The following is a 27777-nucleotide window of genomic DNA, read 5'->3' as shown; positions in this document are numbered from 1 at the left end:
CAGACGTTTTCTGACTCTGGAGGAATGTAAGGAGAGTTGTCAGGGGACTCTACCCGCCTTATGAGACACTATTTTCGGATACCTTTTTCCATTTTCACCCCTTTTCTCTGGTTCTCAAAAAAGTTAAAGGTCACATGTCATGGCCATTTCCACTGATCATAATTCCATTGTTGATGTCTACTAGAATAGATTTATACTGTGCAATTTTCCAAACTCACATTGTTTCGCATACAGCATCTCTGTAAACTATGTGTATTCACTCTCTCCACTAAATGGCTCGTTGCAGCTCTTGCCCCCCCCTCCCTGTGAGCCCAGTGTGCTCCGATTGGTCAGCTCGGCCCCTCTGTTCTGATTTGTCAACCACCAGAGAGGCTCTGCCCCTGTTGACATCTGCCGTAAAGTGGTTTAGCGGGTACTTAGCCCATGGTGTTTTTTCGGCTCTGAGCGGAGTAGCAGAAATGAAATCGCGTCAGTAAAGCCATATATGTACGAACCGGAGTCCGACCCTGAGAGTGAAACGGACCGTGATGGACCTGATCCACCGTCCCAAACAAGAATACAGCAGGCGGTTTCACAGTGGAACGTTTTAATTTTGTATAGCTGCTACATTTCAGATGTAATGTTAGAACTTCATCATTTATCTACATCACAGTAACAAGTGTGTCCGCTGACTAACCAAACTTTCCAACTGTTGTTATTTAGGTGCACGTGTGGAAACTGCGCAGTAATGCCTACCGAGGTGGAAAACCTCTGTTGCAGGGAGATTAGAAAGGTGACAGTGTAGTGCCGATGAAAGGGAGTCGGGGGCGGTGTGTTTAGAATCAGGTAAAATACATGTCTGCTCTGTCTGACAAGCTAGGAATGACAAGCTAAACCTAAGAGCACACACTAAAGGGTCCGTGTGGCAACACTATACCAAAGGTGAATTATGGTCAAAACAGGGTGTCACCACAACAAATACAAAAACACCAACAGTAGCACACAACATTATATACACCATACATACTTGTCAAGTCAATAGACTATATGCCCTTTTATTTATTCTATAGTAATTGAATGTTTATTTTGTAATCCTCGCCATAGTTGGATTTAATTGCTAAACATATTATGTTACAAATATCTTATCCTCCTATAGGTTTTAACACGAATGCACCAAGTCCCAGAACCCATTGTGTGCATGGTTGACCACCCCGGACTAGAACCAAACTGCCTCAATCCCTACACCCTGCAGAATCTCCACAATATTTATCGGTTTGATTATGGACCTTTGAGGCGTAGAACTTAAGAAGAGTAAGTTATTTTTAGCTATAATAAAATAAAATAAATAAATAAATGAAAAATAAATGAAAAATCAAATAATGGTTTGCTATATATGAATGATCTAGGAGCAAATAATTCAGGGAAGAAAGGCTATCAAGTAGTTCCATCAAACTTTATTTTGATAAATGTACAAATTGATCATGTGTATATATACACTGTATGAGATAAGATGGACCTTTATTAATCCCTGTGGGGAAATTCAGTTGTTCAAGCAGCCAGAGGGTAAGGGTGAAAAACAGGACAGCACATATATGTTATCATCCATTCCTCCTCTTATAGGCGTTTTAGGCATCTGGCCTATCGCAGCTTCGTAAGCTGGTGCTGGGGCTTTTTGGGACGAGGAATCACAGTGGTCATCCCGTCGTGTGTGGTCCGCCGGATACGCCAGGAGTTCCCTGATCTGGCTGGACAGTACGTGGGCTTCCGACCGCCCCTAGACTAAAACGTGAGACATGGCGGGCTACCACTTCCTCCTTTGAGGGCCTGTCAAATTGAGTGGATTGATGTTGATTTTATTCATCTCCTCCACAAAGGGTGTTGGGTCCTCAAAGACTTCTTCAAACACCAGCCTCATCAGCTCACCCACGTACACTGAAAAATATAACATTCATATAATAATTAATTATTTGTATACACTTATTCATTTCTCTTTTATTCTTTCATTGTACAGATAATTCAGTGTAATTCAGTGTTCAGCATCAACAGCCAGCACGCCTAAAATTACACCCAGAAAGAGAATCCCACCTGAACAAGCTGGAAGTCCACAATGGTGTTGCTTCCCAGGTGCATTAGTGTGTAGCTCCCAAACTTAGCTGAGTGGCCTGAAGAAAATATAATACAGGAGGTTTCAAGACTTTTCAACAGAATTTCAATGGATAAGTTCGATGAATTGTAATATACACCAGTAACTCTGGCACTAGACTGTCTTGTCTGTTTCTGCTTACCTGGAGAGTCTGCTCTCATATCTCCTGCAACTGTGACCTTTCCCCCCTGGTGGTGTAGTTGCTGGAAAATCTTCAGCTGATCAGTTTTCCACTTGTGGATAATAGCAGGCTCCAGATAATGCCTAGCATGCCTCCTGAAGGTCTCATACTGGAAGATCTCCAGCTGCATGGCTCTGCATATCTATGAATAAATAGAAAAACAGGACAAGTATTTGAAAAAGTCCGCTTCTGTCATTTTTCATATGCGTAAGATGGTAAAATACCTTTTTTAGTTGGAAGAAGGAAGCACCAGTGAAGTATGTAGCAGCAGATAATTGTAAGTTGCCAACCGGGGTACTTCCAATGATGGGCTGGCTCTCCCATTGTCTGAAGTAAGTGCAGTTTGGACAACGCTGTTTGAACGCCACAAAAGTCTTACAAAACGGACATTTTTCAAACAGCTGTCCGAGGCAGCTTTCAAACACAATGTACTGTGCGTGGATCGTGTCTGAAGTCTAATGTAACAAAACAAAATTAACAATACATGTTAGATGTCAACTCTGAACAACAGTAAAAGTAATGTGTACCAAATATACCAAACTTACGATACGTCAGATTCTTCTACAGTATCATCAGGGTGGTAACTCGAATCCAGAGTCTCTTCAAATTCAATCGAAGTCTCTCCTTGTTCCTGCTCCAACTCTAGTCGAGGTCTCTTGCTAGGTCCCAATCCTGGGCCCTTTATTGGTGTAGAGGACAAGGGGATTTCTGTGTAGGTGGAAGTTTTAGTGCCAACACTTTTGAAAGATGTGTACAAACTACAAACAGCACTGTATTTCTTGTAGTCAACATAACAGTATTTCTGTGATATACAATAATATCAAATAAGGTTTTATTTATAGAGCACATTTGAAAAAGATGTTTGGTCGAGCCCAAGTGCTGTACATGTAATAAAAGCACAATGAAGGTAATGTATCTGTGATTTGTCAGTGTTATAGTCTACCTTTGCTTCTCACGTGTGCCGATTTCAGTGTTCCCCGGGCCAACTGTGTAGCAACAGAAATGGCGGACACTTTACATTCCACTGTCTGTGTTCCCACAGACCGTGTCTCAACCCTCTGAGTTCCCACACTAACAGTCTGTGGACGGTCTGTTTGACATCCGACTGTACTGGAGCGGTGGGTATTGTGTTCCTGCTGTGATGTACTCTAAGAAAGATACACATAGTATTCATACAATTAATTTTGTATCCGAGGAAAACAGTCAATTTCATAAAAGCAACACTTTTACAATTACAATGTTCTACAGATAGAACCTGCTGCTACCTTTTCCCATGTAGCGTAATATTTCAGACTCTTTGTAGCTCAGTAGCATAGCTGCTAGGACCGCCAACTTCAATGTAATTATGTTTGGCGACTGGCCGTACATCAGCCAGAGTATACTGTCTGAGTATTTCGTGTGTGTTTGCAGACGAAATTCTCCAGCTATGATTATCTATCAGTAATCAACACAGTTAGCTTGCCAGCTAATATGCTAACCTAATATGCAGTTTAACAGCTAGTCTAGGCTTAGCAAGAACATCTTACAATTGCAATATTATAGAGTTAGTCTGCTACGTTCGGTCATTCATTGTAGCTGGCATGAAAACAATGTTTTTCATAACATCTCTAGGTTAGAGCTTCTAGCTTATTAATGGTAGCTCGGTAGAATACACGAACGGCAACTGTAATTACTGACCGTACGGTTAAATCACCCGGAGTATACTGTCTGAGTATTTCGTGTGTGTTTGCAGACATTCTCCTGCTATGAGATACATGTAAGGCCATGTGCTAACATCGGTATTGAGGTCTGGGAATGCTAGGTAGTCCTCGTGTTTACCTCGGTAGCATAGCATTAGCATAGCATTTACAGAGTCGTGGTAGATACATTGTTTGTTTTAAACAGAATAAATACACAAACCACAATGAATACTTACAGGTTGTGTACCCAAATCTCCCGCTGGTCCAAACAAAGTAGGAACAGCATCGTCCTCCAATATTAGCTTTACAGCAAGTCCGAAGCTAAGGTCCGTGAAATGCCGCGCACACACAACAGTACCGGCTGGTAAATCAGCTGGAACAGTGTTAAAAAGGAATGTCAACCACTGACTTCGTCGTGGTTCTGCCTTCGGTACTGCAAACATTGTGGATTTCTCCACACAATACAGGCAACAGACCCTCCGCGACATGACTGGATAGAGCTTTGAAAAGAAGCAGGTTTTACGACACTTAATATGGTCGACTGGCAGAAGAAGTGACGTTGCACGGTGCAGGCACGTCACACGGGGCAGGAAGTAAACAATGGAAACTGAGAAATCTCCAACGAGGCTTTTGGGGGAGGTATTTTCTGTGTTAGAGTTTACTCGCTACAGGGTGTACTTTGAGGGTTTTGACTTTGCAGACTGTTTACATGCATAAAAACCTTCATAACACACAAGGGGACGGGCAATAACCGGAAAAGCATGACATGTCACCTTTAACTCAGACTTTTTTCCTGATTTCTCACTGATCGAATGGCAAACGCAACCCGCCATTGGAGGGCCTCCGCCGGCCCGGCCTCATGCCGGTGCTCTGGCGGTCGGTTCCTCCGAACTGCGGGTTCGACTCTGATGGCCGGGAGGGTGTGCTGCGTGGGGGTAACCCTGCATGTCTCTTACCTCCCGGGCCAACCGATATGAAGCGTTTCCAAGACTAACCGTCTGACTCAGGGGTCCCACCACGGATTCCACAGCGGGGTGGAAGTTCCACCTCCCCACTTCGCCGCGGAGTGCCAGGCAAACATCAGTTTCTCTAATCCTCCACTGTTGCATAGCGGCCTTAGTCGGCTGCGGCATTCAGCAATTGGCCTTGCTCAGGGCACCAGTTCCCTCGGGGACCACGGCTCGGTGGCTTCACATGATATAGGGTCGACCCTCCTTCATCACAGGCTACCTGTTTGATCCTGCGTAACAACCACATATGCTTGTCTGCAAAGATGAAACTGCCTGGTCCTGCCCTGGTGTTCCTCTACGGCTAGTGTCCAGCCGTCAGCTGTGCTATCAGCAAATTTGACCCGCCATCGGAGGGCCTCCTCCCCGGGTCCACGTGCCGGTGCTTGGCGGTCGGAAGAATGATATTTTGCAGGACATGACGGAGCTCAGGAGTCTGCACTTTGAAGCTCCTGGAGCAGACAAAGATATGTGTATTTGCCTAAATGATGGAAATAAACAAAGAATGATATTTTACAGGACATGACGGAGAACTGTAAAGTCCACTGAGACAAATGTAACATTTGTGATATTGGGCTATATAAATAAACATTGATTGATTGATTGATTGATTGATAGGTGTATTTTCATAGTTTTTTGGAAATACACCAAATGTGATTTTGCAGGGCAATACGGAGCTCATTTACTCATGTGATGTTGTGCAGAACATTACTGAGCTCATTTAACGACATGGAGTACCAGGGGCACTAAGGGGCACTAAGGTCTTACCCGGATGTCCTTATGTGTTTAGTCAGAGTGAGAGTGCTTAAGTTTGGGTACACAGCTTTGCCAGGCGCACCCACCCGTGGAAAGACGAAATCTGACAAAACAGTTAAAGTGTGAACCTCCAGCACAGGGGGGGTGCCGTGAAGAAAGCCGAATATGGATGCTGATGGGCGGACGGTAAAGCACCGCAAAATCCACCCCCCTTTTAGGGTTTCTAGGGGCATGAGGTTCTGTAGGGTGTGAACATCTGGGTTTAGTCCGCGGGGGAGTGCTTAAGTCCGGGGTCTCACGGTGTGCGAGGTTATGGAAGTATGCATGTCAGGGAGACATGCTGGAGCTGCTTAGTCCGTCCTTTGGGGCTCTGTGAAGGGCCACAGAGAGGTGGTTTTTGCGCTCTGTCTCCTGGAAGTGTGAAAAAACCTGTTTGCATTTTGCCTTTGCCTGTGAGTGTGAGACCCTGCTAACAGCAGTGAACCTGCTGCCAGCATTACTAACATATTAATCAGGCGTTTTAACACTATAGCCCACAATTCCTGGAGGTTCCAGGCCGAATTTGGGAGCTCATAGGTGGCCTGAATGCACCCCCACCCGTGAAAAGAAGAAAAAAGTAAAGAAAACGGTCAATTATATCTTAAAATAATCAAAAATGAAGTTTTTCTCGAAAAAACGACAAAGTGTCAACAGAGAAAGGGGCCAACCCTTCGGCGCTTCGGGCCGAAGCTCCGGACACTTTTGCACTCCCCCGTTTCAACTTAAAACGGAGAGGGGAACCCCAGCCTCCCCTACTCCGTCAAAAAAATGCATTCATCATTTTCAAGCTACCATCTGCACGAAATCGGAAACCCGGTTTTTGAGAGCACTTAGATAAAAAACGGCTGTCTCACTTCATGGAGGAATGTGTCCGCTACATGAGTGCTCTGGCTCGGATACAATTGTTGCACGGAGACCCCCCAGCATGGTTCTTACCAAACTTTACGTTTTTGAACTGGTCTCTGGAGGAATGCAAGGGGAGTTGTCAGGGAATTATGAGACACTATTTTCGGATACAATTTCTCCATTTTCACCCCTTTTCTCTGGTTCTCCCAAAAGTTAACTTAGAGTTTTTCTGACTCTGGAGGAATGTAAGGAGAGTTGTCAGGGGACTCTACCCGCCTTAAGAGACACTATTTTCGGATACAATTTCTCCATTTTCACCCCTTTTCTCTGGTTTTCCCAAAAGTTAACTCAGATCACCCTGAGTTCTCCTGAGATGAGGCACATCAGGTCCTGGCAAGGCTGAAGCATAGTGTGGCCCTGCAGTTGCTCCATGATCTCCGAGAGACTAATCCCATCATTGGAATGGCTACATCATTGGATATAGACAATGAGGAGGAATACCCGGTGCAGCCTCCACCCTTCTCCCCACATACTGAGTGTGACGAAGAGGACTGCAGGCAGGTGATGCTGGAAAATGTGGCATTGAGGGCTCAGAAGGATGTCCTCATTGATGAGGTGAAGACCCTGCGCTCCAGGCTGAAAAAGGGGCTAAAACCCAGGAAGCAGAGTGCCACTTCTGCTGTGGCATAAACACAGTAGCCTCCGGCAGCAATACCCCTCTCAAGACCCCGGTCAAGACTGTCATGCGGTCCCCAGAAGCCTCCGGCAGCAATACCCCTCTCAAGACCCCGGTCAAGACTCTCATGCGGTCCCCAGAAGCCTCCAGTAGTGAGACCCCTCTCAAGACCCCATTCAAGACTGTCATGCGGTCCCCAGCAGACTCTGGTAGTGAGACCCCTCTCAAGACCCCGGTCAAGACTGTCATGCGGTCCCCACAAGCCTCCGGTAGTGAGACCCCTCTCAAGACCCCGGTCAAGACTATCATGTGGTCCCCAGCAGCCTCCGGCAGCAATACCCCTCTCAAGACCCCGGTCAAGACTGTCATGTGGTCCCCAGAAGCCTCCGGTAGTGAGTCCCCTCTCAAGATCCCGGTCAAGACTGTCATGCGGTCCCCATCAGCCTCCAGCAGCAATACCCCTCTCAAGACCCCGGTCAAGACTCTCATGCGTCTGTCTACAATAAGCTGAAAGCTAATCTGGCTAAGGACTGGCCCTCTCCCCCAAATCACTGGTCCACTGGGAAGGGACGGGGGAATACCATGCATGAAATCACGTTGCCTCAAAGCATGGAGACGTACATTCAGACATACAGGCATCATTGTGAGGGTGTCGCAGCGACAGTAAAACGGAAAGAAAATTGTCTGTCTATGGTCAGCCGGATAAAGAACTTCCTCGTATTCATGGCCCATGGTGTTAACCGGCTGTCAGACTGGCTGTTTCTAAAAGACACGGAGAGGGTCCGTAGCTGGAGCGAGTATATTGTAAAGTCGGGCCGGGCAGTCACAACATCGCTGTTGTTCCTGAAGAATGTGAACCATTTCCTGAGGTACTTGTCTGAGTCAAAGCTCCGGGGGTGCAGGCTCACCCAGTCTGATATGACCCACATCATCAGAGAGGTGACAGCCAACATGAACGACTTGAAAAGGTCTGTCACTGTCCACCAGTTTAAGGTGAAGAGGAACAAGCTGGATCGTCTGCCGAGCCAGGCGGAGCTTCTCGCCGCCATGGCGGCCGCTGAGAAGCGCATCCCTGATTTACTTGACCTGATGGCTAGCAACCCGACCTCAATCACCCAGTACCTGCTATATGGCTATCTAACCCTCCATTGGAGCCTACTGTATGGCCACCGTCCAGGTGTGTACGCAAACATGACCAACACTGAGGTCTTTGAGGCGGACAGAAGGGGCACTGCTGAGGGCTACATCATCCACGTGCAGGATCACAAGACTGCCAAGACATTTGGCGAAGCACAGCTGGTGCTTACAGTAAAGGAGTTTAGCTGGGTCATGCGGTGGATGGGGATAAAAGAGGGCTTGTCGGGTCCTCAGAATGAATTCTTCCTTTTCACAACGGGGAAGCATGCCTCCAGGAACCTGAACGCTCACTTGAAGAGGGCTTGGGCTGATGCTGGGCTAGAAACAGCCGTCACCTTCACAATCCTGCGCACTGCCCTGGCAGACAATATCAAGCATCACCAAGATCCAGAAAGCAGGTCGATTCTCGCCAGGTTTATGTGTCACGACGTAAGCACTGCAGACCGGTTCTACGCGAATACGCCTGGAATAAAGGAGGGATTGAAGATCGGCTCCATGATCAGGGCGGCAGCAGCTGCAGCAGCATCATCAGAAGGAGGTCTACCGCCGTGAGATACCTCCGAAGAGGACTCAGGGGCGGAGAGCAGCGATACCTCTTCTTCAGGGCCGGTTGATACTCCTGATGTGGGGGTAGAGGCCGTGGACTCAACCTTTTTCCCCCGGTGCACCGTACAAGTTAGACGGCTAATATGGCCCCCGGGCCCCCGCTAATCATGTTTTTATTGTGTTTATTATGTATATTATGTATATTGTGTATACTGTTTTTGTCAAAATCGTGTGATAATTAAATAAATAATAAAACATTTATATAACCTTGAAGATTCCCAGGGGTAGATACAGTGCCAGGTATCAGACTATTTAAACAATGTTTACCCAGGATTCAGACACCTTCCCTGGCTTGTAAAATGCGGTGATGCGCCCTGGAGGTATCAGACTATTTAAAGGGTTACCAGGAGCATAAGAATATCCTCCACAGAAGGGGGGGTGGTGGTGCCGTGAAGAAGGCCGAATATGGATGCTGATGAGCTGACAGAAAAGCGCTACAAAATCCACCCCCCCTTTAAGGATACCAGGGGCATGAGGTTCTGGAGGGTGTGAACATCTGGGTTTAGTCCGTGGGGGAGTGCTTAAGTCCGGGGGCCCGGGGTCTCACAGTGTGCAAGGTTATGGAATTGTGCATGTCAGGGAGACATGCTGGAGGTCATTAGTCCGTCCTTTGGGGCTCTGTGAAGGGCCACAGAGATGTGGTTTTCGCGGTCTGTCTCCTGGAAGTGTGAAAAAATCTGTTTGCCCATTTCAGGGACACATGCTGGAGGTCTGTAGTCCGTCCTTTGGGGGTCTTGGAGGGGCCACAGAGAGGTGATTTCCCCAGTCTCTGTCCTGGATGTGTGAAATAACCTGAGTCCCCATTTCAGGGACACATGCTCGAGGTCTCTCTCCCGAGAGTGGACGTCCATTGCCTCTAAATAGAGGTAAAATTAGGTCTGTCACTTTGGGGTAGGGAATTATCTCTTAGTGGGGCGCCTTGACTCGCGCTTCCACCCTTGTATACAAGTCCTAGATTGGTGCCTGATGACCGTCCAAGAGCGATAACTAGCGTATCCTCTTGCGACACCACTACTCTATTCTGGTGGCACTATGCCCCCCCGATCAGGGGCGCATAGACTTTTTATCCGCTACCCTTTCTCTCCAACAACAGCCCAGTTAACTGTAGTCACTACGGACCAACCTATACACTCGCTATCAAGTTCATCACAACCATGAAACACAGTTTTGTTCTACACTCGCATGCCACTGCCCACCCGTGATCAATTATCCTATAATTGTATGTGTGCACCCCGGATCGAAACCAGTTCCTCCAGCAAGTAGGGAACTGTGGCGCATCGGGTGATGCACACACCACGCGCTGTCCCGTATTACCAGCACGTAGAAGACGGTCACAAACAACGAGAGTGCTTTTAGACTGTCTCGTTTTTAATATAGACGGCGGTGGTGTGAGTTAAAGCTATAGACAAAAGCTATGACTGTCTCCCTCTCAGTGCACTTCACCAGCCACACAGATACGGGGAGGTATTTACACACACACCCGCGGCTGCTGCTGGAGCCGTGTTTACAGAGGCGATAGGAGTAATATCTCCGGCTGCTTATTCCCAACTGCTGTGTTGGCCGCTGAAACCCCTAGAATTCGGCAATTTGTCCAATACAAATCTTTACATTGCTTTCATACAGAAGTTCCACTTTACTGATGCCCTTCATTAAGGTTTTCCGAACATGAGCTGTGCATGCTTGTATGGCACTTCCGTCCCGAGCAGCATACGCAGAGAATATCAGCCAGGACAGAGTCCCCAGACACTGATCCCCTGGGTTTATATCCCCAAATGTTCATTAACCAAAAACGAAACACAGCCGCTCAGTTTCACAGGTAATTTTAGGATACCGTCAATCACAGATTCTGGTAAGGCAATGTCCAAATGTGGATTTGAAACACTTACCAGTTCTGAAGATTTGTTGGTATCCTGCAATCCAATGTGTGGGGGAAAACTTCTGTGTAGCAATGCAGTGGGAGTCACCGACTCAGGAAGAAGACACGGGGAGAGCTGGAGCTTAGATGTCAAACACTGATGGTTTATTAGGAGCTTCGGCCGGAGAATTCACAAAACAAGTCAAAGAGTCAGAGGTTCTGACTTTGCGGTAGAGTTGCCACGTCAATTCTGAAGATCTCTACCCCAGGCCCATGTGTTTAGCTAGTTCAGAGAGACTAATCAACATGCTGCATAACAAGACAGAATCATAACACCTCTATCAGCTGACGCCGACAGGCAGGAACAGGGAGACAGAACACTGAGAGCACAGCAGCCAAGGTTACAGGTGCCTGTGCTCAGTCCGGACAGAGCTGATAAACTGGGTCAAAGTTATGGGCTTTGGAAAATATTACCCTAACAACTACCACAACTACTACTACTGCTACTAATAATACATTCAGCGCCATCCTATGGCAGCTCATGGTTTCACAACACATTTTTTTTCTTTTTTTAAATGCTTTTTATTAATTACAAAAGTTTGATTTTTCTAAAACTCATCTCATTGATCTTTCATTAATAAATGTTTTCTATGTCAAATATTTTTGTGCTGATTTAAAAATGATGTAAAATATTTAAATCTTATTGATTTAGGAAAATGATATTACTAATTTGTAAATGGTTCATTTCCTTTAAAGAAAGATTTTATTGATAAAAAATGTGTATTTGTTTTATATTTTAAAACACTTTTGATATAGGATAATTTACCGATCCATGTACATTCCCATGATGTCCAGAAACTGTTGAAACCAGATATACATATACTACTTTTAATAGAAATAACAAAAGATGATACAAATTCTAAATACTGTATTGGTCCATAAATCATTTGTTTTGTTAAACTTCTTATTTTTGAACTGTTTTTAAGGTGGTGCCATTTATATTCAGACATTGGTAGAACTGTTCGCATAAATTAAACTAACTGTACCAAAGTGTCACAATGTGAAGAAAGACCAACAACATAACAGGAAGAAAATCAGTTTTAATACGAAAGTTCACACAAAAGTTTAGCTTCTTCAATTATACAATATTTTAAAAAACAGATTTCAATAAAGTGTAAAGAACATCAGATCTGGATGCTAGCATGTTAGCGTCCAGCTGGTTTGCTAACGATGCTAACAGATACCTGAAGTCAGTTGAGCCTCTTCCCTCGCTGGGATTATTCAATTCATCATTTCTATTCACCTCATGCTTCGCCACCTCTAGGACGCTTCCACCTTAACTGCATTATGTGTTGATTCTTCCTGTTACAGAGTGACTGCTATAACTTTTCAAAGTGTCTCCAGCTTTATCAACCTTTACCTGCCCTGTTTTTAAGCTTTTAAATAAACTGTTATTAAGTCATAACAGTTTATCAGGTGAGCACTGTTTAGATCACTAATATGTGATTGTAGGTAATATGTGATTATGAAAAATCGTATATTAGAGGTTTTACGTTGATGTTTGGAGCTGTGAGGAGCTGCTGCTGTATGAGAGGGTCGAGCCCGTTCTTCAGGTCTCAGGCTCGAAAATGACATTCCCAGAACAAATGACTATAACTTCACTTGTAAAAGGGGTAAATTAATAAAAAACATTCTCAAAGCAATGATAAACCTGTGAGTTGGATGTAGAATAATCAATATAGATGTTTTTATTTTAAAGTTAATTCAGATTGAACATAGTAAAGAAATGTAAATTATAGTGTCCGTCCAAAAAACAAACATTACTTATAGTGAAAACCACCCTTGAATGATGGGATCGGAGACTAAAAGCTTTAGGAATCCAAACTATAACATATAATAAGTGCCCTGTATCAAGATTAATGCAAAACAAGGGACATTTTACCTTTTTAGAAAGGTTTAGGAAAAAAATCCACTTCTGGGGTCATTTGGGTGGATTTTCCATATCTCTGGCCCCCCTCGATCGATTTTGATGATTGACATCTCTTTCTGACCGTTAGAGCCAATAGAATCGAGGGGAAGTCCCTAAAATCCATCTAACCATTGGTGAATGAGTGATGCATAGCCAGAATGCCCAAACCCGGGAGCTGTCATACACTCTAGTAGCAGCTAATATGAAATCTCCATTGTTATTGACATAAATATGAAGATGGATTATCAGTAATCATTTCAAAGTGACACAGACACATTGGATTAACCTATAGATTAACCTTCAGCAGCGTTTTTATCGTTTTGATGACATTGAACACAACTTTTGATCAGAACAACAGCAAAGGTGAGACTATTTCCCGTGTTTGCTCCGTAAAGCTACATTTTGTGATGTCTGGGTTTGCTTCCCAGGTCGCGAGTTTGTGCAGATCCGATAAGTAATAAGGATATTTTACCGTGAGTTCTGTGCTAAGTGTGTTAGCATTTTTTCGCTCAGGGCTCATTTAGACACTCCTTGTGAGACTTGTGGTTTGTATCGTCAGTTAGCTGAGTTTCTTCCCGTTAAGTGGGTATGACACATTAAAGGTAGGGTAGGTAAGAATGGAGAAAGCAGCTCGAGTGCGCGAGAATTTGAAAGTACGCAGCCCCTCCTCCAACACACACGAACGCGCACATGACCAATGAGGGCACGAGATAAGTTTGTGCCCAGATGGAAGGCTGACAGGCAGGTAGGCCATCCAGTTACTTTAGCCGGCTCAGATGATTAGTCGTGCTTTTTACAGAACCACGGCTTCCACTGATATTTTTATGGATGTATTGTCAAAGCATTTAATGTCTTCATTGCTATCGGGATGTTAAGAGCATTCCATGGAATATAACAAGTGTTTCTGAAGTGAATTACCTACCCCACCTTTAATAGGTTGTTAAATGTTAAGAAGCCCTGAGACAGTTTCGTGAAAAAAACAGGTTAAAGAAAAATGTTCTCAAAATTCTGACTTTTTCATTTTTTCTCAAAAATGTGACATTTTTCATTTTTCTCAAATGTCTCAAACTTTTTCTTTAAATCTGAAAGTTATTTTTTTCTCAAAATGTTTTCTTTCTGACTTTTATATGGATTTCTCAAACATTTACTTTTTTCATTTTTTCTGCAAAAAATTATTTTTTTCCAAAAATGTGAAATTGCTGACTTTTCAAATTTGTTTTGACTTTTTCTTCAAATAGATTTTTTTTTTTTAATTTCTCAAAATTCAGACTTTTCAAAAATTCTGACTTCTATCAATCAATCCATTTTTATTTATAGCCCAATATCACAAATGTTACAAAAAGTCCACTGAGACAAATGTTACATTTGTCTCAGTGGACTTCAGTTTGTACAGAATATAAATAGTTTCCAATCATTTTTACCTCAAATTTTGACTTTCAATTTCTCAAAATTCATGACTTCATTTTTACATCACAACATTTACCTTTTTATTTGAAAATCTCATAACTGGCCCTTTTTCTGAAAATCAGAAAATTCCAATGTTTCTCTTAATTCTGTGTTTTTAAAAAAAATGTCAAAGTTCTTACAACGCTGCTAGTGCTAACAGGAAGAACTAAGAGATAAGCATTTGAACAGGAAGTGGGAAAAGGGGCGGGGCTTAATGAGGTGAATAGACGAATCAAAGTGCAGCGTAACTTAATGTTCCACACCTGAAACACAGCGATACAGATGAACCTGCTTAAAGGCCGAAACTACAGTTGTGTGATCCCAAGGCTGTAAACACAGACCATCATTCCACAACAAATCTAAAATATTCACAACAAAAATAAACCTTAATGATCTCACAACAACAACTGAAGAAAAACAAAGAAAAAAAGGACACAAAATATCTCTAGAATAACTTCCTCGACCCAAACAAGTCGCCTAGAGTTCAAACATATTTCGGCATCAACAGATTAGTGCAATCAGAGTTCAAACAAGACACAAAGTCCAACCAAAAAGCTCCAGGCCGAGACGGTCTGCTGGGAAACCGATCAGAAGCGTCGGTTGCTCCCAGTTCAGATTCAACCACAGCCCTTTCCCCACAAAGCCACGGACGTACAACGAGAACGTCTGTATGTTAACGAGCAGTAACATCACCTCTACTCTAGCCTGGGAGAAAACACCATATTGGCACCAAATGTGATCAATGAAGTGTTTCTGAACACAAAGGGCTGGAAAGTAAGAAAGAACAAAAACTCAGATACAGTACTTGTTCTACAATACGAGCGGTTAGCCTACAGATGTTTGCTAGTATTTTTAATATATAATAACGGAGTAGTTTATATGATCAGTAGATTGGTATATTAGAGAATTATAATGTATTCTGTATATTTTACAATGTTTAGATACTCCTCCTAATATAGGTATATTTACTGACTTTACTATCTATCTGCCTACCTACCTATCCATCCATCTATCTACCTATCCATATATCTATCCATCTGTCTACCTATCCATCCATCTACCTATCCATCCATCCATCTTTCTATCCATCTATCCATCTACCTACCTATCCATCCATCTATCTACCTATCCATATATCTATCCATCTGTCTACCTATCCATCCATCTATCTACCTATCCATATATCTATCCATCTGTCTACCTATCCATCCATCTATCCACCCATCCATCCATCTTTCTATCCATCTATCCATCTTTCTACCTATCCATCCATCTATCTACCCATCTATCCATCTACCAATCTTTCTATCTATCCATCTATCCATCTTTCTATCTTTCTATCTACCTACCCATCTTTCTATCTATCTTTCCATCTACCAATCTATCTATCTATCTATCTATCTATCTATCTATCTTTCTATCTACCTATCCATATTTCTATCTACCTATCCATCTACCTACCTACCTACATTATTTTTAAAATATGACTAACTGAGCTCTGCAACACTGATCAGATTTAAAAAGAGATATGTTCATCTTCTTCAAATGTCCTACGTAAAGGCTGCGGTGTCGATGCTGTCGTCGTGTGGAAGTGAGTGGGGTTAAATCTGAACTGGATAAACGACAGACTGGGAAATCTGTTGTTTCCATGAAAGAACATTCACAGGAACAGTCCAACATTTTCAGATTCAGATGAGAAGATGGCGGTCTGTTACATGTTCTGTAGCTCTTTCCCTTCCTTATCTCACTTTTCTTTATGGTTACTTCTTTCCAGGAAACTGAGGAGGAGATTGTGGGGAAATAAAAGCGTAAAGCTCAGTTATTTCCCAACATGAGGACGCTCCTCTACACTGGAAAGAATCCCTTATTCCTGAATCCTTTATTTCCCTTCATTTAGGCACAAAGGTAAGTCTAAAGACACCGGACAACTACACAATATAAAATCCCTAAAACCCTCAGAATACAAATGTGAGGAAGTAAATGCTAGCTTAGCTTAGCATAGAGACAGGAAGCAGTGGGAAACCTCTATGTGTTGGTGTGAGGGAAACATCTCCCGTGTGTCTAAATGTGTATCAAGTCCTTTTGTGATGGGATTAGAATCCATCACTTCCTCACATTTCAGGAGGAAAGTGGAATTTATACACGTTTTAGTCAAATTGTAAATTATACAAACGTTTTTTATAGCAGCAAACCATGACCATTGTTAGATAGAAGAGGACAGAGCCAGAGGACGCGGGAACTATTTGGAGAAAAGCTTGAATATTCTCTGAGATTTAAAAGTAAAAAAACAATTAAGATTTACGTCTTAAATGCAGAAGAAAAAAAGGCCGAAATTGTGGATCTTTTTGTCCAAAACGACATCGCAGCACGCCTCCACTTTATAACCAGAGAATATTATTTTCGTTGTCGTACATTTGTGAATTTATCCGTTAGATTTAACCTTTTTAAAAATAGCGTTTCTCCAGATATAATCCCGGCTCCGTGATACGTCCTATATCCCAAACACGCAGTCCTACTTTATTCCAGAGATACCAGAATAGTTTGTGATTTCCAATTAGATCAATTAGAGAACGCAGTGATTCGTCAATTAACCAATCACTAGGAAATATTGTTCTTTTTAACCCGAACCGTCTTTACAAACTACAGCTTGAGTTTTAATTCTAGATGATTCCCTTTTAGAGTAAATATAAATATCTCTTTGGTTTTAAAGGCGTGACGTCGGACGTTTTTGTAAAACGATGAATTAAATGTAAGAAATAATGATCAGATTATAAATAAATGAATCGTTGATGTTGAGCTGATAATCGTTTGTTTGACACAGATTATTTTATGACATAATTCAAAATCACATGGAGGAATCCCATTGGACCAGGAGATGCTGCCTTCAGGGACCAACACATCCTGCAGCTCTGTGTAAACCAATAAGATGACGGCCTGTGTATTTCACAGTGGGTTAAAGGCGCTGTGACGTTAACCCTCACCTGTGGAGGAGGACCCTCTCACCTGTGGAGGTCGACCCTCTCACCTGTGGAGGACGACCCTCTCACCTGTGGAGGTCGACCCTCTCACCTGTGGAGGAGGACCCTCTCACCTGTGGAGGTCGACCCTCTCACCTGTGGAGGTCGACCCTCTCACCTGTGGAGGTCGACCCTCTCACCTGTGGAGGAGGACCCTCTCACCTGTGGAGGAGGACCCTCTCACCTGTGGAGGTCGACCCTCTCACCTGTGGAGGAGGACCCTCTCACCTGTGGAGGAGGACCCTCTCACCTGTGGAGGTCGACCCTCTCACCTGTGGAGGTCGACCCTCTCACCTGTGGAGGAGGACCCTCTCACCTGTGGAGGAGGACCCTCTCACCTGTGGAGGCGGACCCTCTCACCTGTGGAGGAGGACCCTCTCACCTGTGGAGGTCGACCCTCTCACCTGTGGAGGAGGACCCTCTCACCTGTGGAGGTCGACCCTCTCACCTGTGGAGGTCGACCCTCTCACCTGTGGAGGTCGACCCTCTCACCTGTGGAGGTCGACCCTCTCACCTGTGGAGGACGACCCTCTCACCTGTGGAGGTCGACCCTCTCACCTGTGGAGGAGGACCCTCTCACCTGTGGAGGTCGACCCTCTCACCTGTGGAGGTCGACCCTCTCACCTGTGGAGGTCGACCCTCTCACCTGTGGAGGAGGACCCTCTCACCTGTGGAGGAGGACCCTCTCACCTGTGGAGGTCGACCCTCTCACCTGTGGAGGAGGACCCTCTCACCTGTGGAGGACGACCCTCTCACCTGTGGAGGTCGACCCTCTCACCTGTGGAGGTCGACCCTCTCACCTGTGGAGGAGGACCCTCTCACCTGTGGAGGAGGACCCTCTCACCTGTGGAGGAGGACCCTCTCACCTGTGGAGGAGGACCCTCTCACCTGTGGAGGTCGACCCTCTCACCTGTGGAGGAGGACCCTCTCACCTGTGGAGGTCGACCCTCTCACCTGTGGAGGTCGACCCTCTCACCTGTGGAGGTCGACCCTCTCACCTGTGGAGGTCAGGTTGTCTTTGGTTCGTTTCCTGCTGAAGGCTTCTTGGTGGAAGAGTCTTTAGATCAGAGTCTGTATTCAAACGGCTGCTCTGCAGGTTAAGGTCACTTCATACAATCATCGTTTTATTTACACTAGAAAAATAGAGTTAACAAAATAAAGCATTTCATTTTTCTCAGTGGAGGAGGAGGAGGAGGAGGAGGAGGAGGAGGAGGAGGAGGAGGAGGAGGAGGAGGAGGAGGAGGAGGAGGAGGAGAGCAGGAGGAGGAGGAGGTCCCTACAGGAGGAGGAGGAGGAGGAGGAGGAGGAGGAGGAGGAGGAGGAGGAGGAGGAGGAGGAGGAGGAGGAGGAGGAGGAGGAGGAGGAGGAGGAGGAGGAGGTCCCTTCAGGAAGATGTATTCCCAGTTGTATTGCTTTGGAGACGGTCCTGCAGAGGAGGAGAAGATTTAAAAATAACAACAACTCTAAAAATAACAATTCTAATAATAATAATAATAATAATAACACATTTTCAAACTGGGATTGGAAGCTAATTGGTTTTAGTTAAACTGGGATGGAAGCTAATTGGTTTTAGTTAAACTGGGATGGAAGCTAATTGGTTTTAGTTCAACTGGGATTGGAAGCTAATTAGTTTGAGTTAAACTTGGATTGGAAGCTAATTAGTTTTAGTTAAACTGGGATGGAAGCTAATTAGTTTTAGTTAAACTGGGATGTAAGCTAATTCGTTTTAGTTAAACTGGGATGGGAAGCTAATTGGTTTTAGTTCAACTGGGATTGGAAGCTAATTCGTTTGAGTTAAACTGGGATTGGAAGCTAATTAGTTTTAGTTCAACTGGGATTGGAAGCTAATTAGTTTGAGTTAAACTGGGATTGGAAGCTAATTAGTTTTAGTTAAACTGGGATGGAAGCTAATTAGTTTTAGTTAAACTGGGATGTAAGCTAATTAGTTTTAGTTAAACTGGGATTGGAAGCTAATTGGTTTTAGTTAAACTGGGATGTAAGCTAATTAGTTTTAGTTAAACTGGGATGTAAGCTAATTAGTTTTTGTTAAACTGGGATGTAAGCTAATTGGTTTTAGTTCAACTGGGATTGGAAGCTAATTGGTTTTAGTTCAACTGGGATTGGAAGCTAATTAGTTTGAGTTAAACTGGGATTGGAAGCTAATTCGTTTTAGTTAAACTGGGATGGAAGCTAATTAGTTTGAGTTAAACTGGGATGGAAGTTAATTGGTTTTAGTTAAACTGGGATGGGAAGCTAATTGGTTTTAGTTAAACTGGGATTGGAAGCTAATTAGTTTTAGTTAAACTGGGATGGAAGCTAATTAGTTTTAGTTAAACTGGGATGGAAGCTAATTAGTTTTAGTTAAACTGGGATGGAAGCTAATTAGTTTTAGTTAAACTGGGATGGAAGCTAATTAGTTTTAGTTAAACTGGGATGTAAGCTAATTCGTTTTAGTTAAACTGGGATGGGAAGCTAATTGGTTTTAGTTGAATTGGGATTGGAAGCTAATTAGTTTTAGTTAAACTGGGATGTAAGCTAATTGGTTTTAGTTCAACTGGGATTGGAAGCTAATTGGTTTTTAGTTCAACTGGGATTGGAAGCTAATTCGTTTTAGTTCAACTGGGATTGGAAGCTAATTGGTTTTAGTTCAACTGGGATTGGAAGCTAATTCGTTTTATTTAAACTGGGATGTAAGCTAATTGGTTTTAGTTCAACTGGGATTGGAAGCTAATTGGTTTTAGTTCAACTGGGATTGGAAGCTAATTCGTTTTAGTTCAACTGGGATTGGAAGCTAATTGGTTTTAGTTCAACTGGGATTGGAAGCTAATTGGTTTTAGTTCAACTGGGATTGGAAGCTAATTTGTTTTAGTTCAACTGGGATTGGAAGCTAATTGGTTTTAGTTCAACTGGGATGTAAGCTAATTGGTTTTAGTTAAACTGGGATGGGAAGCTAATTGGTTTTAGTTAAACTGGGATGGAAGCTAATTGGTTTTAGTTCAACTGGGATTGGAAGCTAAGTCGTTTGAGTTAAACTGGGATTGGAAGCTAATTAGTTTTAGTTAAACTGGGATGGAAGCTAATTAGTTTGAGTTAAACTGGGATGTAAGCTAATTAGTTTTAGTTAAACTGGGATGGGAAACTAATTGGTTTTAGTTCAACTGGGATTGGAAGCTAATTAGTTTGAGTTAAACTGGGATTGGAAGCTAATTAGTTTTAGTTAAACTGGGATGGAAGCTAATTAGTTTTAGTTAAACTGGGATGTAAGCTAATTCGTTTTAGTTAAACTGGGATGGGAAGCTAATTGGTTTTAGTTCAACTGGGATTGGAAGCTAATTAGTTTTAGTTCAACTGGGATTGGAAGCTAATTAGTTTGAGTTAAACTGGGATTGGCAGCTAATTAGTTTTAGTTAAACTGGGATGGAAGCTAATTAGTTTTAGTTAAACTGGGATGTAAGCTAATTAGTTTTAGTTAAACTGGGATTGGAAGCTAATTGGTTTTAGTTAAACTGGGATGTAAGCTAATTAGTTTTAGTTAAACTGGGATGTAAGCTAATTAGTTTTAGTTAAACTGGGATGTAAGCTAATTGGTTTTAGTTCAACTGGGATTGGAAGCTAATTGGTTTTAGTTCAACTGGGATTGGAAGCTAATTAGTTTGAGTTAAACTGGGATTGGAAGCTAATTCGTTTTAGTTAAACTGGGATGGAAGCTAATTCGTTTTAGTTAAACTGGGATGGAAGCTAATTAGTTTTAGTTAAACTGGGATGGAAGTTAATTGGTTTTAGTTAAACTGGGATGGGAAGCTAATTGGTTTGAGTTAAACTGGGATTGGAAGCTAATTAGTTTTAGTTAAACTGGGATGGAAGCTAATTAGTTTTAGTTAAACTGGGATGTAAGCTAATTCGTTTTAGTTAAACTGGGATGGGAAGCTAATTGGTTTTAGTTGAATTGGGATTGGAAGCTAATTAGTTTTAGTTAAACTGGGATGTAAGCTAATTGGTTTTAGTTCAACTGGGATTGGAAGCTAATTGGTTTTAGTTCAACTGGGATTGGAAGCTAATTCGTTTTAGTTCAACTGGGATTGGAAGCTAATTCGTTTTAGTTCAACTGGGATTGGAAGCTAATTTGTTTTATTTAAACTGGGATGGAAACTAATTGGTGTTAGTTAAACTGGGATGTAAGATAATTGGTTTTAGTTCAACTGGGATGTAAGCTAATTGGTTTTAGTTCAACTGGGATTGGAAGCTAATTGGTTTTAGTTCAACTGGGATTGGAAGCTAATTGGTTTTAGTTCAACTGGGATTGGAAGCTAATTCGTTTTATTTAAACTGGGATGGAAGCTAATTGGTTTTAGTTAAACTGGGATGTAAGCTAATTAGTTTTAGTTGAACTGGGATTGGAAGCTAATTAGTTTGAGTTAAACTGGGATTGGAAGCTAATTCGTTTTATTTAAACTGGGATGTAAGCTAATTGGTTTTAGTTAAACTGGGATGTAAGCTAATTGGTTTTAGTTAAACTGGGATGTAAGCTAATTGGTTTTAGTTAAACTGGGATGTAAGCTAATTGGTGTTAGTTAAACTGGGATGTAAGCTCATTAGTTTTAGTTGAACTGGGATTGGAAGCTAATTAGTTTGAGTTAAACTGGGATTGGAAGCTAATTCGTTTTATTTAAACTGGGATGTAAGCTAATTGGTTTTAGTTAAACTGGGATGTAAGCTAATTGGTGTTAGTTAAACTGGGATGTAAGCTAATTGGTTTTAGTTAAACTGGGATGTAAGCTAATTAGTTTTAGTTGAACTGGGATTGGAAGCTAATTAGTTTGAGTTAAACTGGGATTGGAAGCTAATTCGTTTTATTTAAACTGGGATGTAAGCTAATTGGTTTTAGTTAAACTGGGATGTAAGCTAATTGGTTTTAGTTAAACTGGGATGTAAGCTAATTGGTTTTAGTTAAACTGGGATGTAAGCTACTTGGTTTTAGTTAAACTGGGATGGAAGCAGATTTCCGGACGGATCAGACTTGGTGGTTTACCGGGTTTGGGTCGGGATGCGCTCAGGACCGGAAGACGTGGACGGCTCGCACCACGTACTGCCGGCAGATCGGACACTCGCTCATCCTCTTGCCGCACTTTGTGCAAGTGATCATGTGACCACACTCCAGCAGCACGCAGTCGATGGGAGAGTCCATACAGATCTTACAGAGGTTCTCCTCCGGACCGGCAGAACCAGAACCAGCACCAGCGGACTCTAGAACCACAAAGACAGGCAGTGTGAGGGAGCATACAGGGCTCAATGAGAACACATCACCTTCATTACATAAATAATAATAACAACAACAACAAATACAATAATAATACATTTAGTTCAATTTGGATTTGAAACGAATGGTGTTAGTTGAACTGAAGCAAACCATACGGTGCTCATAAAGAACATATGAGCTGCATCACAGATAGAGAGGAATTGATGTTCAATTAATTAAAATAAATATATAATTTCAGTTTGAACAGCAATCCAAAAAAAAACTGATGATCCAAATAGTTTATGAAATAAATCAGAATATAATCAAATAGACAGAAACATAAAAATCACCACCAAATTATAAAACAATATAATAATTAAAAAGTAAAAAGGTCACTTGAGCGAGTTCTTAATTTGTCTTTACATTTGATGAGGATCTGAAAGAGATTAGAATAAATCCAAGAGGAATATACAAACAAAGGGATGTCATGTGAGACTAATAATGAACATGTTTCCACTTTATGACACGACGTGTGTTAGTGAGCTCACCTGAGGCGTTCACAGCGCTGGCAGCTGGAAGAAAAACAGGATTTATTTATTTGAACATGGACAACTTCCTGTGAACACACCGGACGAGAAGTTCATTATTTTGCATATCGCGATTACATGTAAAGTCAAAAACACCAGAGGTGGGAAGTAACCAAGTACCTTTACATTTAACTTAGTACTGCACTTAAAGGTGGGGTACGTAATTTTGGAGAAAGCAGCTCGAGTGGCTAGAATTTGAAAATATATGGAGCCCCTCCTCCAACACACACGAACGCGCACATGACCAATGAGGGCACGAGATCAGTCTGTGCCCAGATGGAAGGCTGACAGGCAGGTAGGCCATCCAGTTACTTTAGCCGGCTCAGATGATTGGTCGAGCTTTCTACAGCGCCACGGCTCCAAAGCACTTCAGATATTCATTGCTATCGGGACGTTAAGAGCATTCCATGGAATATAACAACAAGTGTATCTGAAGTGAATTACATACCCCACCTTTAAGTACAATTTAGAGGTAATTGTACTTTACTTGAGCATTTCCATGTTATGCTACTGTGTACTTCTACGCCACTACAGTTCAGAGGTACATGGTGTACTTCTACTCCTCTACAGTTCAGAGGTACATGGTGTACTTCTACTCCTCTACAGTTCAGAGGTACATGGTGTACTTTTCCTCCACTACATGTATTTAATACCTTCAGTTACTTCACAGATGTGGATGAATGATGTGAAATCTAATCAAGTGTTGAATCAGACTTTAGTTCCACCTGGAGTAAATCCACCAGCTACCCTGCAGAATACAAAGTCATTCAAACTAGCTGCACCTTCACCAGCTTTGAGAACACTTTCATGATCAATCATTATAAAACATATCATATATATTATTCTGAAATGGACCAATCTGCACAACGAATACTTTTACTGTCTTTCACTATATTTAGATGAGAATACTTTTCTACTTTCACTTGAGGAACATTTTGAATGAGGACTTTGACTGTAACAGAGTATTCCTACACTCTGGTACTTCTACTTTTACTCAAGTACAAGATCTGAGTACTTCTACTTTTACTCAAGTACACGATCTGAGTACTTCTACTTTCACTCTAGTACACGATCTGAGTACTTCTACTTTCACTCAAGTACAAGATCTGAGTACTTCTACTTTTACTCAAGGACAAGATCTGAGTACTTCTACTTTCACTCAAGTACAAGATCTGAGTACTTCTACTTTTACTCAAGGACAAGATCTGAGTACTTCTACTTTTACTCAAGTACAAGATCTGAGTACTTCTACTTTCACTCAAGTACAAGACCTGAGTACTTCTACTTTTACTCAAGTACAAGACCTGAGTACTTCTACTTTTACTCAAGTACCAGACCTGAGTACTTCTACTTTTACTCAAGTACCAGACCTGAGTACTTCTACTTTTACTCAAGTACCAGACCTGAGTACTTCTACTTTTACTCAAGTACCAGAGCTGAGTACTTCTACTCACCCTGGAGGTTCTGCTGGTCCTGGTACAGCCGGACCACCCGCTCCATCAGCTCCCACTTCTCACAGCAGCCTTTGTAGTTCACGAAGTTTCTGGCGAGGATTTCCTTCAGCTGCCGGACGCTGAGCGCCTCGATGTCGTCCACGCTGCTCAGGTCTGAGAGCGACGCCCGGCGGCCGGACACAGGCGCCTCCTCCGGGTCCCACGCCTGAAAAACATTTTTAAATGTGTTCTTTAGACTTTGTTTTGTATTTCTATAGTATGTTTTAGTATTCCAGCTTTAACCTGGAAATGACTTTTCCACACCATAGACTCTATGCATTACATTCATTGTATTACTGCACATATTTTATTCCATTCTAGTTCTATGGAGATACTGCTATATTTTATTATTTTCTAATGTTATTATAGTTTTCTTAAAAAAATACTAATCACTAGTCGACTAAAGTCTTAATCGAGCAATTTTTCATTAGTCGATTATTTGAACAAAAACAAATAATAAAATTAAATTTAAAAAAAAGCTCCATCCGCGCTGCATGTGACGCATCAGCCGGAAACCCTCAGACTGCACTCAGAGCGGAGTCTGGGCATTGAGTTCATTTGGTCTGGCAGGAAATCTAAAGTGTGGATCTTTCTGAGCGAGTAAAGGACGAGTCCCACAAGGCGACATGCAGACTCCTTGTCTTCCATCACAGCTTCCTGACTGCGACTTCACAACAACACGGAGATGAATTATCCCCAACGTGTGATCCTCTCAGACTCAGATGGAAACAGAGTCAGGCAGCAACCTAGCTCTGTATCAACATATACAGACCTATTGTAACGGACTGGGTATAATGTTGAAGTTTTCATGTGTTTTATTGTTAGCGAACGTGTCACTGTTTGATCGACAGTTCTCGTGACTTGTGGTGAGTGAGAGAGTGTCGTCTGATTGGTTGGGTGTCGAAGAGGGAGGTTCCTAGAGAGAGAGCCAGGGAATGCTACTGGAGAGCTGACGGAGTTTGTGGGTGAGAGTGAGGATTTAACTGAGTTATTTCATTGTGTTGGCGTGGTTACGGCCAACAGTAACCTGTGATCGTTATTAATAAACTCCCGGATAAAAGACATACGAAGCCTTCCTGTGTTCCTATAGCGAGACGCTACAATATAATCATGGGGGGAACCTTCCTTTTTCAGAAGGTTCGGTTTGCGTTCACAGGCAAAATTAAAAAAGGACAGTAAACTTCTCATGTGCTTGGTCAGAGGGGGGTAAAAACGCAAATCCCGGTAATTTCGAACATGGAGCATCGGCAGGTTATTTCATGCTGCTGTTAATCTGGAGATCAACAGACTCTAGCAACGGCGCGTATGATTATACAATCAGACAACGTGCGATAACAAACATAACCCATATGAGAGACGTTCTGCAGTCAGGAGGGCGTTACACCGACGACAGCTGGCTCTGACTTTTATGTATAGTTGACGGAGCATTTTTACTTTACACGTAGTAACGACAGTTCTATTTAAAGTGTAATTTGGCTTGGCTTCCTATTTTGTATGGACATGCTTTTATTTTGAAGGAGAGTTAGCACTGTTGACAGGAAGTTGTTGTTGCTTTGGAAACAACGTGACGGAGATTAACGGAGAAAAGTCATATCTACATATAAAGACGGAGAAGTAAAGGATAACGTTTATGGTTAAGTGTTAGCACCCCCCGAAGAGGCTCAAGCTCTTACGTTGATATTGGAGATTTCAATAAATTCAATTGGAGAAAAAAACGAATATCCGAATAACGAAATTGAAAACCGAATAGTAGGCCAACTTCCGGATATTCGGGTACAGCCCTAGTGTGCACCGTGACATCAACCTACCTGGTGATAAACCTGATTCTGAAAGTATCCTGACATGTTCCTGGTGTAGAAGTGGAACTGGTTACCTGGTCTTCTTCCTGAACCTCGGGCTCTGCGGCGGGGCCTGTGGGAGGGGGCGGGGCTTCCGGCTCTGCAGCGGGGGGTTCAGGTGTCGGGGCGGGGGGGTCTGGAGGCGAGGCGGCGACATCAGGGGGGTCAAAGGTCACCGACGGGGGGTCAGAGGTCATGGTGTCGGGGGGGGAAGATGGTGAAGGCTGCCGGCCGAGGACGAGCTCCACAAGCTCCTCCTACAGGAAACAGGAGGAAGGAGGCAGGAAACAGGAAGCAGGAAACAGGGTTAGACTGGTGGGGGACATGTTTTGATGATGTATTTTGAGTGTGGGACAGGAAGTGACCTTCTCTCTGCACAGGTGCGTGGAAACCTCGTGCAGGTGCAGATAATCCCGCAGCTCCTTCACCTTCATCTTCATTAGCTCCGCCCTCTCTAGCAGGTTGCCGTAGAAACGCTGACAGGTGTGACAGAGGCGTGGGCGGGGCTCCAGGTGGGTGGAGCATCGGTTGCAGAAGTCTTTCTTACAGTCCACACACACATGCTGAGAGACAGGTAACGTAACAGATGAGAGATAAGAGATTACTTTATTGATCTCAATTTGGGACATTTTTGTGAAGACAGGTAACACATCGAGATGTTCACATTTTCTCCTGTTTGTATTTCAACTGTTACTCAAAATATTCCAACTTTTTAACGAACATTTCAACTTTTACTCAAAATATTCTGACTTAACGAATATTCAAAGTTTATTATGATTATTCCTCTTAGTTTTTTTGGTCAAATATTACGACTTTTTTTAATAGATATTCCGCTTTTCCCCCCAAAAGAAAATCTAAAAATGATGACTGACTTTTTACTGACATTTCTTGGGGGGAATGTCGTCTTTACTCTCTTAAGATGTTTTAGTTTTTATATCGTAATATTCCAACATTATTCTCTAAATATCAATAATTATTTTCAATGCTCAGGATTTATTATCTCAATATTTGAACTTCTTATTTTCAACTTTCTTTATGAAAGAGTTGAGACTTTTTTTTCTAAAAAAAACTGAATAAGTCCATAAAGATGTCGGTCCTCTCACCTTCTCGGCAGGTGTGTCGAGTTCCCGCCCGCAGGCCTTACAGGTGAGTTCAGGTGAGGGGGGGGGGCGGCGCCTGGCTGTTGAACCCTGAGTTTGTGTAAGACTGGTGACGACGCTCTTCTGCAGACAGCTGATCAACTCCAGCTGAGTCTAAACAGAACCAGCTGCAGCATGACGCCAACAT

At 42.8% G+C, this 27777-nt stretch overlaps 2 protein-coding genes and 1 long non-coding RNA gene across 7 annotated transcripts; all 3 read right to left on the bottom strand.

The window, feature by feature from the left end:
- Positions 1 to 1415: 1415 nt before the first annotated feature.
- Positions 1416 to 4515, bottom strand: LOC117557565. 5 transcript variants are annotated; one of them, XM_034233448.1, is made up of 7 exons: positions 4219 to 4515; positions 3247 to 3451; positions 2849 to 3011; positions 2528 to 2630; positions 2265 to 2445; positions 2065 to 2141; positions 1416 to 1911 (listed from the first exon to the last, which is right to left on the bottom strand). In XM_034233448.1, exons 1-7 carry the CDS (start codon positions 4468 to 4470, stop codon positions 1894 to 1896), a joined length of 999 nt encoding a protein of 332 aa, XP_034089339.1. In that variant the 5' UTR covers positions 4471 to 4515; the 3' UTR covers positions 1416 to 1893. The 5 variants fall into 5 exon arrangements, 2 of the variants coding, with proteins under 2 accessions (XP_034089339.1, XP_034089338.1); XR_004570736.1 differs by lacking the exon at positions 4219 to 4515 and having other exon boundaries at positions 2528 to 2758; positions 3247 to 3462; XM_034233447.1 differs by lacking the exon at positions 2065 to 2141.
- Positions 4516 to 14011: 9496 nt separating this feature from the next.
- LOC117557568 lies at positions 14012 to 18603 on the bottom strand. Its single transcript, XR_004570738.1, has 2 exons — positions 18291 to 18603; positions 14012 to 18246 (listed from the first exon to the last, which is right to left on the bottom strand). It is a non-coding gene; the product is annotated as an uncharacterized LOC117557568 (long non-coding RNA).
- Positions 18604 to 18641: 38 nt separating this feature from the next.
- Positions 18642 to 27777, bottom strand: LOC117557566 (E3 ubiquitin-protein ligase rififylin-like). Its single transcript, XM_034233449.1, is given in 8 exon segments — positions 18642 to 18762; positions 22366 to 22580; positions 23121 to 23144; positions 24614 to 24818; positions 26526 to 26747; positions 26856 to 27053; positions 27594 to 27650; positions 27652 to 27777. Coding segments are annotated over 7 exon segments (1026 nt in total). The 3' UTR covers positions 18642 to 18762; positions 22366 to 22386.

This window comes from Gymnodraco acuticeps, unplaced genomic scaffold, assembly GCF_902827175.1.
Source record: "Gymnodraco acuticeps unplaced genomic scaffold, fGymAcu1.1, whole genome shotgun sequence".
In the NCBI taxonomy this organism is placed as follows: Eukaryota; Metazoa; Chordata; class Actinopteri; order Perciformes; family Bathydraconidae; genus Gymnodraco; species Gymnodraco acuticeps.
This window is presented reverse-complemented; position numbering and strand designations above follow the sequence as displayed.